Source organism: Maylandia zebra, linkage group LG18 (assembly GCF_041146795.1).
Source record: "Maylandia zebra isolate NMK-2024a linkage group LG18, Mzebra_GT3a, whole genome shotgun sequence".
Taxonomy (NCBI): domain Eukaryota; kingdom Metazoa; phylum Chordata; class Actinopteri; order Cichliformes; family Cichlidae; genus Maylandia; species Maylandia zebra.
The window spans coordinates 18147556-18164484 of NC_135184.1; the positions used below are offsets into that span (position 1 = coordinate 18147556).

The window sequence follows — 16929 nt, forward strand, 5'->3', positions numbered from 1 at the left end:
TGGCTGACTGGCAAGGCTACAATGCTAAGGCGGTGACAAGCAAACAGGAACTTCTGGCATTGTCGAGTAAACGAAACAGAGTTTCGGGTGTTGAATCTGTTGTGCTTCTTTAATTCGTACGGGACTCCTCATGGAGCCAACAAATCTGCAGGTAGGTTAAAAAAACAACAACTTTAAGGCTGGAAAACGTCGTGTTTCTTACGTGTTTGCAACTTCTTCTCATACTGGAGGGAAATCACAGAGGGTGTTTCATGTTTGCAGTTTTGCAGGTTTCGTTTTGACACGGTTGACTTTGTTGATACTTTTTGATCCGTGCTTTGTTTTCTAAGTTCTCTATTTGTGTGCCTCATTAGGTCACTTCCAGAGCTAACTGCATCACTGCCCGCAAAATAGGGTTGACATGAGCGCGGCAGATTCAGAGGCAGTTCGTGAAAGAAGTAACGAGGTGTTTTAGTCAGGGTTAATTATAATCAGTGAACTAACTAGTTTTAATAATGTATTTTTCTACTGTTTGTTAAATCTGATGACGGCAGTAAATACCCTCACCGACCACTTCATTAGATAAATCTGCTCAATTGCTCGTATCAGCCAGTCACACGGCAGCAACCCAGTGCATTTAGGGGCAGTGTTGTGCAAAAAAAAAAAATGATAGCCTGTATTAAAACGGTCGTAAATGACGTGTTGGTTTATAATCTGTGGAACAAATGTCAAATCTGTCTCTCGTGAAGTCATTCTGAGCCACAACCAACATTTCTGTCAAGAGGTAGAAGCTGCAATCAGTTTATTGGCAAAGAGACTTTTATATATCTTTTATAAATAGTCTCACTGACACTAAAAAGTCATGTTTAAGAGTGAGCTGCTGAAGAGGGCAGCAGAGATGACAAAAAATATAATGGTTCTGTAAAGACTCTTTTAGTCAGTGCTATTTTAAAATATATGATAACATATGTACAATAAAGCAGACCCATAAAGATACTTACAAAACAGGTCATTTCTTTGTTTTATATATAACCACCTGATAAATCTTGTTAACTGCAGTCTAGTTAACCATAAAAGAAAATGCATAGCACATAAAAGCATCTGATATCACTTTTTGACACAGCAATGTTCAAACTGGGCATCAGAATAAGGAAGAAATGTGATTTACGCAACTCTGAACACGGCGTAGATGTTGGAGGCAGACTCGTTGGTCAGAGTATTTAGTGGGATTTACCACACAGGGGAAAAAACACCTTGTTGATGGCCAGACTGCTTTTCATAGATAGGACAGCAACAGTAATCCAAATAAGCATTTGTTACAGCCAAGGTACGCAGAAGAGCCTCTCTGAATACACAAGACATGTCTAACCTTGAAGCAAATGGGCTACACCAGCAGAAGACAACATCAGGTTCGACCCCTGTCAGCTAAGAACAGGGAAACTGATTCTAATTCTCATGTGTTCACCATAACTGGACAAAAGAAGATTGGAAAAATGTTTCCCAGTCTGAGTATCCGTATTCTCTGCCATTCAGGTGGTAGGGTCAGAATTTGGTATAAATAAAATTAAAGTATGGATCTGTCCTTCCTTGTATCAACAGTTCTAGCTGGTAATGGTGATATATTGGTGTGTGATATGTTTCTACAACACTTTGTATCAACTGAGCATCATTTAAGCTCCAGCATTGCTGCTGACCATGTCGATCCCTTTATGTCCACAGAATAATGCACTTTGTCACAAAGCTCAGATCGTTTCAGACTGGTTTCTTGAACATGACAATGACTTCTCTGTACTTAAATGGCCTGCACAGTCACCAGACCTTAATCCAGTAGTGCACCTTTAGTGTAGGGTGGAATGGCCAATTTGAATCATAAATGTACAGCTGACAAATCTGCAGTAACTGTGTAACACAATCCCGTTATTATGAACCAAAGTCTCAGAGGAATGTTTCCAGCACCTTGTTGAATCCGTGCCATGAAGAATAAGAACAGCTATGGAGGCAAAAGGAGGTCCAACCCTTTACTAGCAATGTGTACTTAATAAAGTGTCCATTGAGTGTATATTGCTTTTCATAATACACGAATGGGTAGCTAGAGGTGGATGGCACACAATAGCCTCTGCTAATTTTCTACATAGTTTTACATTGTAAGGTTCAGTCTGTTCACACAGATGAAAGACAGTACAGTCACATTTTATTTATGAGGTTTCTTTTAGAGATTGGCAGATAACAGCAACAGTCTTGACTGATTTTCACTGGCAGTTTTGAACAGGAAACACAAAATTGAAAACACTTCTATAAATTCAAGAAACATTTCCAGCTACAGAATGATAATAATGCATGGAAGTTCATTCCAATAGAAAATTCAGACCAAGGTTATGAAGGGAGCTCTCAGGGTGTCTATCTGCAGTGTGAACCTGATGGTTCATTACTTCATAAATGGTGCATGCATATTGATTACCAAATTTATTATAAGATGGGTAAATACAGGTAGGTCATCTTTAAAAGCCATGAACTTTTTTGGATTTTCACATTTAAAAGTATCAGAATTTAATTATATTTTCCTTTCCCTTTACTCAGCTTTGGAACGGCCCAATTTATGCACTAGCTCAAAGCCTCAATGTTTTTATTATTGTTAGTGTTCCTTCATAATCCATGTTTCTGACTTCAGATAGTGAAACATCAGGATACTTCATAGAACACTTTGGTGTTATGACCTGTTAAGGTTCATGAATGAACTATGCTGGTGGATGTAATAGAAACACAAGGTCTGAACTATTGATCCATGTCCTGTCGTTTCAGAAAGCTATTGCCGTAGCACAGAAGGCCTCAGAGGAGGACGAGGCTGGAAACTATGAGGAGGCCATCCGCTCTTACCAACATGCTGTCAAGTACTTTCTCCACATTCTGAAACGTGCGTCACCATTGTGACTAATATCACGCAGCTAATATCACCCTACTGTTATCTGAAATATTACAGTATACGCCGTCCCTTCACTCTGAAGGCGGCTGCACTATTGGACATCAGTGAAGGAATACACTCAACTCTTGGCTGAATTTGGCTGAAACATAAACAGCTACATAGTTTTAGGCCAACACATTTTTTAGTTGTGATGTGTGATGAGAAAATCTTTGTGTGTTTGCTGAAACCATTGTTTCATTGTTGTTTTCTTCTTTCAGGTGAACCTCAAGGTAAAGATGGCAACCAGAAGATAAGAGATAAATGTAAACAGTACTTGGACAGAGCGGAAGAACTACAGGAGTACCTAGTGAATAAAGAGGTCATTACAGATATGACAGTACAAAATATTCCCTGTACAAATGGATCATGAAAAAATTAGTGGGGTGGGGCAGTGTGAGAGTCCTGCCTATCATTTCAAAACTTCAAGGGACATTTATTTGTTGTAAACTAAAAATAATAATAATAATAATAATATAAAGAGGACAAACCACACACACACACACACACACCACATGACAGCAACACAAAATTTATAGAGGCATGAAAAAGTTCATCCATACCCAGTCTTCACTTTATAGGTCTTAAAATACAAGGAGTGGAGTAAGTTAAGTCAGGAAGAGTCAAATACCTTGGGTCAGCCATTCAAAGCAACAAACAGTGCTCAAGAGAGGTGAAAAAGAGAGTGCAGGCAGGGTGAAGAGGGTGGAGATTAGAGTGATTTGTAAGACAAGGATAGCAATAACAGCAACAGAGAAGGTTTACAGAAAAATATAAAAACTGCTATGATGTATGTTTGGAAGTGTTGTCATCGACAAAAAGGCAGGAGGCTGAGCTGAAAATGTTAAGATTTTCATTGGGAGTGACCATAATGAAGAGAATTACGGGGCTGAAATAGTTAGGACAAGCGCAGTTTTTTGTTTTAGAAAAAAAGGGCAGCATTGAATGGTGACAGTTACTGAACTGCATCTATGACCTGTGTTTACGATGACTGTGTGGAGGCTACGTCTTGACGTCATTACATTTCGTGCACGCGAGTATCGACTTTTCAATGCGGAAGTATCTTCCTCGGCTCTGAGAAGGGAGCGTTCAGAGATACGAAAACACCAAAAGAAGTCAGCTTGAAACCTCGTTTGCGTGTTTACAGTCTACGCGTGTAGCTGATTTCTTAAGTAGAGTATTTAAAAAATAGTTTACTCGCGTGGTGTTACGTTCGCTTTGATTACTGGGCAAGTGATCCGCCGTTATGGCTGCCAACAACAATTTACAGGTAAGTTGGGGGACCAACCCTAGAGGAGGCTAAAAAATAGCTTTAAAAAAAACGCCATAAAAGTTGTTTAAACGTTGAAATAAATTGGCTACAGTGTACTAGGTGCTAGTAAGAAACACTTCGGGGCTAGTTTTTAAGGTTTGCGCTTGGTTTCAACCTTTCCATCGGTGTTAAAAAACACAACATTAGTAACATTAGCTGCTAATTAGCATACTTGGCTAGCTTATCCCACAAGACGCCAGTGTTGTAGTAAGTAAGATACTGACCACTCAAACCTGATACTATGGTCCATGTGTATTACAAAGATTCAGTTTGGGGTTTTTTTCGTTTCTGTTTTGTTTTTTTCAGCTGAATTGTGCCGGAAGCCTCATAATATTACTGAGTTGCTAACAACTGGACTACAAGATACCTAATCAGCTTAACGCTGCTAGCTACTTTTAAATGGCTTCAGAAAAGATATCAAATTTAAAGAGCAAAATGGGGTATTCTGGGTTGTTCTCTGAACATGTAAATTCTGCTGAAGTTGCTCTTTATAGATAAACTCACAAAAAGGAAGTGAAAGAAAGCGTTGACTGTGTGTTTGTGTGTGCGCGCGGTGTCACCTCACTGCACAGGTGAAGCTTTACAGTAGATTACGACCACTTTATATTTTACTAACGTGAGCTTTAGGGGACATTTAGTAGATTGTTTTAATATTATTATCATTATTTCCTTACTCAGTTAAAGTTCCAACTTTATGTGCTGGTACTTGTCCTTGTCTTGTCTTGATGTTTATTTTGATTATCTATATGTGTCTCATAATCCAAAGACATGACTTGTAGGTTGTCTGCTCTTTATTCTTTTGAACAGCCGCGAGTTTCAACTGAACTGACATTGTCCTTTGTTATTTTAGAAAGCCATCGATCTTGCCAGCAAGGCGGCTCAGGAGGATAAAGCCCAGAACTACGAGGAGGCTTTACGCCTATACCAGGCTGCTGTTCAGTACTTCCTTCATGTGGTGAAATGTGAGGCATGAGACAGCACAATGGCACATGTGTGATAATGACAGAAATCATAGTTTGATAATAGTCATTGATACCTGTACGTTTTTGTGGGTCAGATGACAGATGACTTCATGTGACTTAAAAAAACCGTGGGCCGTTTTGTACATTTTGATAGTAAGAATAATGATAATAGTTGTATAATTTTAAAAGTACTAAAAGAAGGGTTTCGTTTTAAAGCAAAAAGGTTGTACAATAATTTTTGTTGGTTTGTTTTTGTTTTGTTTTGTAATGTATATTGTGTGTGTGCTGATTTCTGACAGATGAAGCCCAGGGTGACAAAGCAAAACAGAGCATCCGGGCAAAATGTGCAGAATACTTGGACAGAGCAGAAAAGCTGAAAGAGTATCTCAAGAAGAAAGATAAGGCCCCTGCTAAGCCTGTCAAAGAGTCGCAATCTGATGACAAAGGGTGTGTTACTGGGCGGGGCAGTAGAGCAAATCAGCTCATGTGATGCTGTTAATGTCATATGATTGGAAAATCAAGATAAAATATGTTTTTGTCTCCAGAAATGAAAGTGACGAGGGTGATGATCCAGAGAAAAAGAAGTTCCAAAATCAACTCTCAGGTTTGTAACATTTCTTAAATCTTTATATTAATATAAATCAATATAAAGACCACTGAAACCTGATGGCTTCAACCTTCTGGTGTTGCGTGCTTCTATGTTAAACCACTCTGTATAGTATGTATATTTTTGCATGTTTATTAGTTTAAATATAAGGCTTGTCAGTAATGTACTGTTTATCTTTTCCCAGGTGCAATTGTTATGGAGAAACCAAATGTTAAATGGAATGATGTTGCTGGTTTAGAAGGAGCCAAGGAGGCGCTGAAAGAAGCCGTTATACTTCCAATCAAATTCCCGCACCTTTTCACAGGTAAATCTCTGTGAATAAGAACCCACTTCACTGTGTGGTTCTTAAATGATAGAAGAAATAGTTGTGTGTCAGAGTGTAGTAAGTGATGTTGTGGTCATACTAATTTAGATTAAATTACCTCTTTGCTTGACTGACAGGAAAGCGAACTCCATGGAGGGGCATCTTGCTCTTTGGCCCTCCAGGTACTGGAAAGTCTTACCTGGCTAAAGCAGTCGCCACAGAGGCAAACAACTCAACCTTCTTCTCAATCTCCTCATCGGACCTAGTCTCAAAGTGGCTGGGAGAAAGTGAAAAGTGAGCAGCAATTCACAGAAGCACAAATTAACCATATGATTTTACTTTCTAACATATAATGTGCAATATTGGAATATAATATACAAAACTATCCTGCAGCCAGCTCTGGCTGCCATTTCATTTCCTTAAAAGCTTTCCTTTTGCTTCCCAGGTTGGTGAAAAACCTTTTCAGCCTCGCAAGAGAGCATAAACCTTCTATCATCTTTATTGATGAGATTGACTCGCTGTGCGGGTCCAGAAGTGAGAATGAGAGTGAAGCTGCTCGCCGTATTAAGACAGAGTTTCTGGTTCAGATGCAAGGTAAGGGTGATTACTAATTATGTATAAATAATAAGAGAAATGAATGTGGGATTTTTTTTTTCAGTAATGAAATATTTGTGCCATAAAGTGACTTTTCTATTTCAGTATCTTTCTGTATTTTAAAATTTTACTGACACCATGATGGGATAACCAAATGTATGTAAATTGTTGTTATATGACTATAAGGTACTTATAAGCATTCAAAATATTTAGGTTACTGAACACTGAACTTAAAAATGAAATAAAATCATACCCCATACATCCCTCTTTTATAGCTTAAAATAAATAATAAAGCTAAGTTACCTTTTAGGTAAGAGTAATTACTAAGAAATATTAGAGTTCCCATTTAATCCTGGATGGCTGCATAAAGCGTGTTCACAGAAATATGAACAGTGTAATTCAATCTGGTCTAATTTAGAAGTCATTTAGTACAAATTTTCCATAATCTGCTCTGAATCTGGACTTAAACTCCAGCTAATTTGATCCAGCTGCACAGATGTTATGTCTCTAACCTATGAGGTATCTAAACATCCACTTCTTTGCTCTTTGGCTGGCCTGTAATAGAAATCTTATGTGATTGCAGATTTTTAGTAGGAGGTGTTTGACAGTAAGAGAAGCTCATATTTAATTTGCACTGATTGTGTTTTTGTACAGGAGTTGGAAATGACAATGAAGGCATCCTGGTTCTCGGCGCAACAAACATTCCGTGGACTCTAGACTCAGCCATCAGAAGGAGGTAATCATTATTAGTCATTTATAGTTGCTGTTCTGCTGTCATTCGCCTGTGTGCTCACTGAGGTCAAATAAAACCATCACAGATTTGAGAAGAGAATCTATATCCCACTGCCTGAAGAGCACGCCCGCGCCTTCATGTTCAAGCTCCATCTGGGCTCCACTCCCAACAGTCTCAACGAATCTGACTTTAACACTCTGGGCAAGAAGACAGACGGATACTCAGGAGCAGATATCAGCATTATTGTCAGAGATGCTCTAATGCAGCCTGTTCGAAAGGTCCAGTCAGCAACCCACTTCAAACGGGTATGCCTTTCAAAATGTCTGTTTAATTCTAAACTGTAGTATGCTGTGAATGTTGTAATTAAATATTTAATTTGAATAAGGTACGAGGTCCATCAAGAGATGACCCCAAAGTTACTATAGATGACCTCCTGACTCCTTGCTCACCGGGTGATCCAAACGCAATTGAAATGACATGGATGGAAGTCCCTGGGGAGAAGCTGTTGGAACCTGTGGTATCCATGGTAGGAATATGAAAACCCTAAATTTTTCCACCCATTTCCGCATTGGAACATGTTCAAATCTTTATTTTTTCTTTTCCTTTTTCCCCACCCTGTTTTCAGGCTGATATGTTGAGGTCTCAGTCCAACACGAAGCCAACAGTTAACGAACAAGACCTGGAGAAACTGAAAAAGTTCACAGAGGACTTTGGACAGGAAGGCTAGGTTGGGTGATTGAGCCAAACCAAGCGAAACCAAAGCAAAGGAATTGTAATTGTGTGTCTTTACTGTTCTTGTCCCTTTCCCCCTCCTCACTCTTTCCTTCTCATCCTAACCATTCACATGACCGCGAGGGTTAGTCAACTGGGTGAGATTACTATATTGTTTTGCCAGTCTGATAACCACACTAAGGGTGCAAGACTCGGTTTTATTTGTTAGTCACTATTTTCCAAAGAAGATTAAAGATTTCCCACCTACATCTGACTTAACTAAAGAATCAACACAACTCTGGAAGATAATTTAACTTGTTCATTAAAGTTTTCGATGAGCAAAATACTCATGCAAATTAGAGAAACTAACTGCAGTTATTCTAAGTAAGATTGAAAACAAAATCATGTATTTTACGGAAAGACTTTCTCTTGTACACCTCAGAAGAAAAGGACTTAGTCTCTATTTTTTAAATAAGAAACAAGCATTTTATAGACTATGTGGTACTTTGAGGAACATATGTATGAGTTCAAAGAATATTTTGTGGCATTGTTGGTGTCATTGGCTCCCAGTGGTGGATACAATTTAGAGAAAAAGATACTCAGGACGAGCAGTTCATTAGCCTCTGTGACAGTTTTGGATTGTTTATCCACTTTCAATACAAATTATGATTGTGTTTATTCATTTGAAATAAACATGGCTTTTAGGGTGGATCACTATTGGTGCCAGACCAGCATTACTTTCATTTATCAAGAACTTGTTAGCTTTGAATTGCTTTGTCTCACAGCTTGTTTCTTTTGTTTGGTTTTTTTGTTTGTTTAGTTTTTTTTTTTTAATACCTGTTGTACATATTTTGTATTTCTGTCCACAGGATTCACTAATTATCTGTAATAGCAACCGAAAAATTAAGCCTTATATTATGACAGCTTTAGCACCTCACAGCTAATAAGCCACGTGAAATGTTGAAGCCTCACACTGATGGCTCAGATGGAGAAATCTTGTGTACTTGACAACATAGAATGCATTTCCAACCATGAACTTTAAATAGCCATAAATGGCAGTGTGCACCGTGTGCCTTCTACAAAAGTTGCAAGGGCCTTTTTTGTTCCAACTGAATGGTTATTTCTATTGGTTTATTTCTAAATTTCTTAGTCCTACTGCTAATGTATCAAGTGAATTGTCACTACAACTAAGAAATGTATATTACTTGTACATTTCGTGTAAGTTCTTTTAGAGACAATATACAACCTTAGTCTGTTTCCCTGCAAACTGTCTTTTGATGGGGAATATCTTCATTTTACTGTAAATGTATAAATATATATATAGCCAACTCTCAAGCCTTTTCTTTGTGAAGAGGTTATCAGTGCATATGATTTTCTGTTTTTCATTTCCACAGTGTAAATAAAAGGTAAAGCAACAAAGAGAAGCTGTTTACTTTTTCCCTGTAATGAATCAACTGTGCTGTTGCCAGTAATTTAAGGTAGAAATGTAGTTTTAAAAAAGTCACAGAGTCAGCCTACCTGATGAATGTAAAGCTGCGTGTGTCAAAAAAACTGCAAGTTCATTTGGGTGTGTAGCTATTGCTCAAACGGATACTACGAATAAAAGTGGTGGTGCGTTGCATTATGGGAATTGCTGTTCAAGCCCGATGAGCCAACGTTGCAGGTTCCAGAGAGCAAGTGCATGCTTTAGAACTACAAGTACCACGTAGCACAGTTCGGCGTCCGCTAACACTTCGATTTGTTTTGGTTCATGTAGACTGCGCTTTGTCACGGGGGAGCCGAGATTCACCGCTGCACTCTAACCTGGTTGTTACACGTCTGTGACCTGCTACCGAGCTCTGGGGAAAAAAAAAAAAAACTCCTCCGGGGTTTGCATTTCGCCGCCCCCCTCTTTCAGCACCGCCGCCTACCTCGTAGCTCTCTTATCGGACCCCCAGAAGCTGGCCTGCTAGTTAGCAAACAAGCTAACGATTGCCAGATTTCACCCATGTCCTCTGAAGAAGGGTTCAGCTCAGCGATAACAGATTGGCTTTTTATCAATTCCTGGTGGCTCCTTCTTCCGTTCATCATGCTGCTTGTTGTCGCTGCCTTCATCGTTGCTTTTGTGTTGCTGTTATATATGATATCGCCCCTCATTAGTCCCAAGCCTCTGAAATTGAACGGGGCCCACGTCGTGGTAAGTGTTACGGTTTAGCTGGCTGGTAACGGTCGCTAACGGCTACTCATAACTGCAGTTTTAAGTTAGCCTAGCTGAGTTTAAGGTTAGCCATAGCTTTATATTTACGTTAGGTGGCGTATTCGCACTTAGCCTAAGGACAACAAGAAGTCGTAACTTTCTTTTTTCTTTTTCATCGTTTATTTTAATAGTAGCTGAGTTTATTGCGAAAGTCAGGTGTCTGTCGTGACACGCCCACATATGAGCTAAGGAATATTGCTTTAATTAATGCTTCAATCTTACTTCACAACCTGTTTTATACTTGGATAAAGTATAATCCACTGAAATAAAACCAGTGCAGTAACCACTAACTTCAGGTAATTCAGCTTGGTTAATGATAAACTTCGCAGGCAGGCCACTAAAGGTAAATATTGTTTGCTTTACCTTGATGTACCTAGTAAACTCTCAGAGACAACATTGTGGGGTTAGGATAATTTTATTATGCAATAATGCTAAAACAGTAGGAAAAATGACTTTTTAAACGATTAACTTTATTAAAGCTGCATTACCTTTTGAGAAACATAATTAACATTTCCAGGTTAACCTGTGCCCCAGTCTGAGTTGCATTATCATTTACCCTTTTGTTTGAACTTTGATTTAGGTGACAGGAGGCTCCAGTGGGATTGGGAAATGCATTGCTATTGAGTGCTATAAGCAAGGAGCGTTCATCACTTTGGTGGCGCGAGACGAGGTAAGCACAAACATTTAGCAGATCCTACCTTGGAGTGTAGCCTCGTCAACAGGCTGTTTGTTGTCTGAGCGCATCTGATGTCACACAGTCAAACTCTAAAGGTGAACTTGTTCCATGTCACTCACGTGCAAAAGTGCACGTGAGTTGACCCGCATTATTACATGTTTTCATTTAGTTGTGGAGTTCATGACATTCATAATGATATTTGCAAGCTTTTGTGTGTATAACAGTAAACATGCATTTTTTTTTCCTGTAGGAGAAGTTGCTTCAGGCAAAGAAGGAAGTGGAGAAATTTGCCATCAATGACAAGCAGGTATGGGTTCAGTATGTATTTCAATAAAAGATGCCTTTTATTAAAGAACTCATTAAAAGTATATTCTACATGCATAATCTTTCCTGCACACATTTTCCAGATGTGTAGGCTTAGAGAAATGATTAAAGTAAAGATAAATCATTAAAAACGCCGCATATGTAGGCTGTGAAAAGTGATTGCATTTTGCATTATTAAAATCTTGGTTTCCTTATTTAGGTGGTGCTCTGCATCTCAGTTGATGTTTCCAGTGATTACAGTCAAGTGGAAAACGTGATAAAACAGGTAGTGTTACCCTCTAATGGAACATAGCTTTAATAATTAAGAAGTACAGCAGTGACTTTTTCCTGTCGTGCAGGCTCAAGAAAAGCTAGGTCCCGTTGATATGCTTGTGAACTGCGCTGGAACTTCAGTTTCTGGAAAGTTTGAGGAAGTGGAGGTAGATCGTTTTAAAGTAAGTACCTGCAGTCATTGGATTCTTTAAGTTCCAAGGACTTTAAGCTTCTCATAGTAGTGCTAAAAACTGTTTAGAAGTATACAGTTATTCATTGCTGATAATTACAACCGGGTGAAAGATCAGAATAATAAAGCTGTGTTGCAGGGGTGTGTTTTTTGTTTTGTTTTGTTTTTTCCAAATTGAATCACACATGAGAATCAGTTTTTCCTTGATTATAATAGGCTTTTGGTTAGGTGAAACACATGTGGACTGTTCAGTGTATTTTTCCATTACTTCTGGGCATTTGCTAATCATAAATGTATTTTATGAATGAGCAAATTAAATCCTCCATAAATAAATGATTAAATAGATTTTTATAACCTGAGGGGGAAGGCCATTATATTCTTTGGGAAGCTTCACAATTCCTTCTTATATGAATGGAAAAACCTGCCGCGAATTTAATAGGTTTGATCGAGAGCATTAATTTCTTTAAAATTACTTAAAATTATTGGCTGTCGACATAATACATGTGCACCAAAGCAGGAATTGGGTCTTTTGAAATGAGTGTCATACATTATGTTCTTATTAGAAAAGGTTTGATTTGTGACTTGGTAAGAAATCACATTACTGTCAGAATTTCTGAAGAAGTGGCTAAATTTATGGCCTTTGGCCTGCTGTGAATCAAGAGACTTTGAACTGCTCAGGTTTTAAAGTGACTGAAGCTGCCTACAATTATGTAATGTACCATGGACACTGGTTGTAGTATTAATGTAGCCTTCGTTTCCAGAAATTGATGGAAGTGAACTACCTGGGCAGCGTTTACCCAACACGAGCTGTCATAACCACCATGAAGGAGCGAAGAATGGGCCGCATCATGTTCGTTTCCTCCCAGGCGGGCCAGATTGGTCTGTTTGGTTACACTGCCTACTCCCCATCTAAGTTTGCCCTGCGAGGCCTTGCAGAGTCGCTGCAGATGGAGGTATGTGTTTTGCAAAAATTGCCTACAAACACGCTTGAAGCAATTCTTAGCATTCCTTAGCATAGAATATGAATGACATTGCACGACCAGAAGTAGGCAGGACTGAAGATAAACTTTTCTCAATTTCCTTCAACTGAAGTAACTACCAAAGAGAATGACATTTGATCTGAGAGTAAATGCATTAGAGGTTCATCTAAGCAGCCAGAGCCTGGAGTGTCCACAAGCACCCAGCCTTCATATGCAACAAGCCTGTATTTGTATAGCGCTTTTACTAGTCCCTAAGGACCCCAAAGCGCTTTACACAACCAGTCATCCACCCATTCACACACACATTCACACACTTGCAGTGTGTCTGCAGCTTGAGTGAAGATGATGATAAGGGACATTTCACTAGAGTCAGTGCTGTAATGATTATACTTTTTCTACATATAGGTAGCATTCAGGCTAACTTTTATTGCTTGTCAAAGAGCTGTTGAAATGTTAACGTATGTAGTTAGTTGTCATGGTCTCAGTAGTGGAATTGCTAAGGCAGTTATTGCTCTGTTTTCCTTCTGCAGATAAAGCCCTACAATATCTACGTGACTGTGGCATACCCCCCTGACACTGACACTCCAGGACTGGCTGAGGAGAACAAGACAAAGGTATGCAACAGTACAGAGAAATACTTACTTTTCTTACTTCCTGTTTCTTTATGTAAATTTTCTTGGAGGTGTTTTCCCTTTATTTTCACATTTTAGACTGCTGCTTAAATGCTTGCGGTCTTACCCCCACCCCTCTCTCTCTTTCTCCGCTTTCCTCTCCCAGCCTCTGGAGACCAAGTTAATCTCTGAAACCTCTGGAGTTTGTCAACCAGACCAAGTGGCCAAAATCATTGTCCGGGACGCAGTGGTAAGAAGCTCGGATCACATTCAGCGCCCAGTTTAAAAATGAGATGTGTGCTCTGTATTTTGTTTGTTTTTCCTTTGGCAAATGTATCTGCTTGTTTTTCGTTCATCTCACAGCAGGGGAACTTCAACAGCTCTGTTGGTCCAGATGGTTACATGCTATCAGCGCTCACCTGTGGAATGTCACCCGTCACCTCCATCACAGAGGGTCTCCAGCAGGTACAGCCCTGTACATGATAGGAAATTGCAGGAAATTGCTCCTCAGCAGATCTGCAAATTTAAGCCTAACCTTTTATTTTGAAATTCCCGCACAGATTGTCACCATGGGATTGTTTCGGACCATCGCACTTTTTTACCTGGGGAGCTTTGACAGCATCGTGCGCCGCTGCATGATTCAAAGGGAGCAGTCAAAAGCGGCCAATAAGAGGGAGTAACAGCAGCCTTACCTTCACCTCACCCCGATGCCCCCAACCCTCTACCCACTGCCCTCCCAGCCAGTCCCTTCCTCCAGCTGTACAAGTGCACAACCGTAGGTGGGGGTGGGGTTAAAAAACAAAAGGCCATGTCAGCATTTCTGATGTCAACTTTAGCAGATGGAATGGAAGAAAGTGGCAGATGTTTACGTGTCTACTCCACAGACTTGATAGCCATTTAGATGTATTTTTTTCCCCTGGTGACTTCAGTTTAATGTGTCCACCTGCTTCTTTTGGAAGCAGCCTTACTTTAGAGGAAAGAGGGGTGACTAAAAATCCCACATCCTGATTTCCAGTATCTAGGCTTCCCTTCTTCAGTTTTTTTTTTTTTTTTTTTTGGTTCCCACAGAGAAGAAAAGCAACAGCCCGTCTAACCGGTTGTGCCAAATATGGCCTGAATTTTTTATTTTTTTTCCCCACCAGAGGCTATAGCGAAAACAGAATAGTTGTTACTCTCTTTTTCGTCATGTTGTGCCGCATGTATCAGAGATTTCCATCTTTTAGAGAGTTTTTACAGTTTTCACTATATAAGCCCTTTCTTTCCCACCTTTTCCATACTTCAGGTCTTTGCCGGCAAAGATCCTTCCCTTTTTTTTTCCTCTCTCTCGCTCTTTTTTGACTGAATAACCTCTGTGTTTAAAAGCGGTCGTGACTCACAGTGTTTTGTTTATGCTGCGGGATATTTTTGTTTGTGTTTGTGTGTGAACTGAGGTCATACATTATACGACAGTACTCTTCCATGATATCAAAGGGCAGGAGAGAGCTTATGTTTGTCTTTAATTTTTTTTAAATCTATATTTCATAAAATAATCTCCACATATTATCATTATTATTAATAATAGTGATACTATTCCAAAACGTTACGTGCAGCGTTGTCGCTGAAAACCGTGGGATGTGCAAGTGTGTTTGCTGTGACTGAGCCGACCACCTCCGGAAAGAGTAAAGCCATTCGAAGTTTTTGTCTCGGGAATAAAGACAGCAAAAACGTTTTCCTCGTCATTCCAGCTAAGTGAAGAAAGTAAAGCAGGTACTATGGGTTGAAGCCATGAAGTCGTAAGATTAGAGTGGGAGGGGATACACAAACAAATAAACCAGCACATAAATTTAAGTTTCACTCATGCACTTGTCAGTTTAATTTAAAAAAAACAAAAAAACAAAAAACACTAATAAGTTGCTAAAGGAAGCATGAAGCGTATCATTTTTTACTTGCAGTTTTTTGTGTCAGTGCACATTCTCAGCCATCCCCAGTGAAGATGCATAATCTGTCAGGTTGGTGTAACTCAGAGATGGGCGGGACTCGCTGGTTCGGGTTGTGTCTCTGTACATCTAGTGAGGGCGCTGGTGAGTCATCTTATATAATGGCCAAACTTTTGGAGGAACAAGAGTGGAAGTGTTAGCCCTCATCTCTACGATGCTCTTTTTGTTGTTGTTGTTGTTGTTGTTGTTTTGTTTTTTACATGCACTGACGCTGTCGTGCACTGCTGGGACTTCAAAACTCTCTAGATTACAAAATATAGATTCCCTTCTGATTTCTGTCAAGTCTTAGTTACCATCTGACTTTCTTATTGTTTTGAATGCAAAAGGAAGAAGAAAATACAATGTTGACTCTCGCAAGTCTTCCTTTGGTCCAGTCGGAGAGAATGTACTTTATAACAAAGCGATACAAATCAGAACATAGGAACATTATTTTTTAAATACACCAATATTTGAATGCCAAAATGTGTTAAGACAATTTCTTGAGATCGCAGCACATTTATTTGTGGTTTATTTTGATGTCGCTGCTCTTTTGATCTTAGTGTTAGTTTATAAAAGCTGGAGAGCAGCATGCGGCCCATTCTACAGCCTTAAGACGTGACTACTGATGAAGCGAACGCTATGAGAGAGTGGACCCGTCCGCAGAACAATGTGACTTCATACGTTAGTGGATGATTGGTTTACCGGGTGATTTTTTTTTTAATTTTATTTTATTTTTATTTTTTTTTGGTGACTTATTTGGTGTGAAATGCCAACTGTTTGGGGGGGAGGGGTTTGGGTTTGTGTGTATGTGTGTGTGTTTGGTCAATTTCTAGTGTTTCTATGACAAAAGAAGCCTTACTGAAATCCAAGACATGAAATTGAGAATGGATGACTCATGTTTGATGATGTTCTCATTTGATATTGGTTAAAGGCGTACTGTCCCGCACTTGAGAGCTTTCCATAAATGTACATTTATTGCTTTAAGAAGGTTTTTCTTTTTTCTTTTTTTTACCTTGAGGTAGCAACACATTGATGGATAGAACATGTAGCTCATGTAAAAGCAGTTTTGTTTTCACTAACACAACTTTAAGCTATGCAAATGAAGCCTCTGCTAACAATATGTTTAAACATACAGTAAAGATTTAAGTTCTGTAAGAGTCACGCTAGTTTCCCTCGTTTAATGGTGTCATTATCGGATGCTCAATGGATTTAAAAGTCTTGAACATGAAAGTCATACTGCACTCTTTGGTTTCACGCTTTTTTCTGTTTTCTTTGCTTTATACTCTTTCTGCCAAAAAAGCTTAACACCTTCACCTTGTGTGCCATTGAAAGAAAATGTGAGGAGTGGAACATTTCTTTGTCTTATTTTCTTACATGATAAACTAAATAAATACCTGTGAAGAAAACCTAAATCCTTTTACTCCTGGGTGTCGTTGTCTCTTCTTAAATTGCTTTAGACCTCTTTGACTGAACTTGCCTTAAGGGGGGGGGGGAATGATTAAATCTCAGCATGAACATGGTTCAGAAGTTTTGACAGTGCAGGGTTT

The 16929-nt window shown here is 39.1% G+C and overlaps 2 protein-coding genes across 3 annotated transcripts; both read left to right on the plus strand.

Moving 5' to 3' along the window:
- vps4b (vacuolar protein sorting 4 homolog B) lies at positions 1 to 9576 on the plus strand. Of its 2 annotated transcripts, XM_004542719.5 has the most exons (13): positions 1 to 151; positions 2779 to 2890; positions 3157 to 3257; positions 5098 to 5209; positions 5509 to 5656; positions 5755 to 5813; positions 6001 to 6120; positions 6258 to 6414; positions 6566 to 6714; positions 7369 to 7450; positions 7533 to 7752; positions 7833 to 7973; positions 8073 to 9576. In XM_004542719.5, the coding sequence occupies exons 1-13, from the start codon at positions 131 to 133 to the stop codon at positions 8172 to 8174; spliced, it is 1524 nt and encodes a 507-aa protein (XP_004542776.1). In that variant the 5' UTR covers positions 1 to 130; the 3' UTR covers positions 8175 to 9576. The 2 variants fall into 2 exon arrangements, with proteins under 2 accessions (XP_004542776.1, XP_004542777.1); XM_004542720.4 differs by lacking the exons at positions 1 to 151; positions 2779 to 2890; positions 3157 to 3257 and adding an exon at positions 3961 to 4205.
- Positions 9577 to 9803: 227 nt separating this feature from the next.
- kdsr (3-ketodihydrosphingosine reductase) lies at positions 9804 to 16794 on the plus strand. The gene is made up of 10 exons (XM_004542715.4): positions 9804 to 10334; positions 10975 to 11064; positions 11321 to 11377; positions 11594 to 11659; positions 11733 to 11828; positions 12598 to 12789; positions 13347 to 13430; positions 13594 to 13677; positions 13791 to 13892; positions 13988 to 16794. The coding sequence occupies exons 1-10, from the start codon at positions 10146 to 10148 to the stop codon at positions 14105 to 14107; spliced, it is 1080 nt and encodes a 359-aa protein (XP_004542772.1). The 5' UTR covers positions 9804 to 10145; the 3' UTR covers positions 14108 to 16794.
- Positions 16795 to 16929: the final 135 nt, after the last annotated feature.

Excerpts from the sequence above, each read along its gene's own strand:
- vps4b (XM_004542719.5), top strand. The coding sequence starts at position 131 with ATGGAGCCAACAAATCTGCAG. Across the intron at positions 2,891-3,156 it reads CTTTCTCCACATTCTGAAAC|GTGAACCTCAAGGTAAAGAT; the intron begins GTGCGTCACCAT and ends TTCTTCTTTCAG. Across the intron at positions 3,258-5,097 it reads AGTACCTAGTGAATAAAGAG|AAAGCCATCGATCTTGCCAG; the intron begins GTCATTACAGAT and ends TTGTTATTTTAG.
- kdsr (XM_004542715.4), top strand. The coding sequence starts at position 10,146 with ATGTCCTCTGAAGAAGGGTTCAGCTCAGCGATAACAGATTGGCTTTTT. Across the intron at positions 13,431-13,593 it reads CTGAGGAGAACAAGACAAAG|CCTCTGGAGACCAAGTTAAT; the intron begins GTATGCAACAGT and ends TTCCTCTCCCAG. Across the intron at positions 13,893-13,987 it reads TCACAGAGGGTCTCCAGCAG|ATTGTCACCATGGGATTGTT; the intron begins GTACAGCCCTGT and ends ATTCCCGCACAG.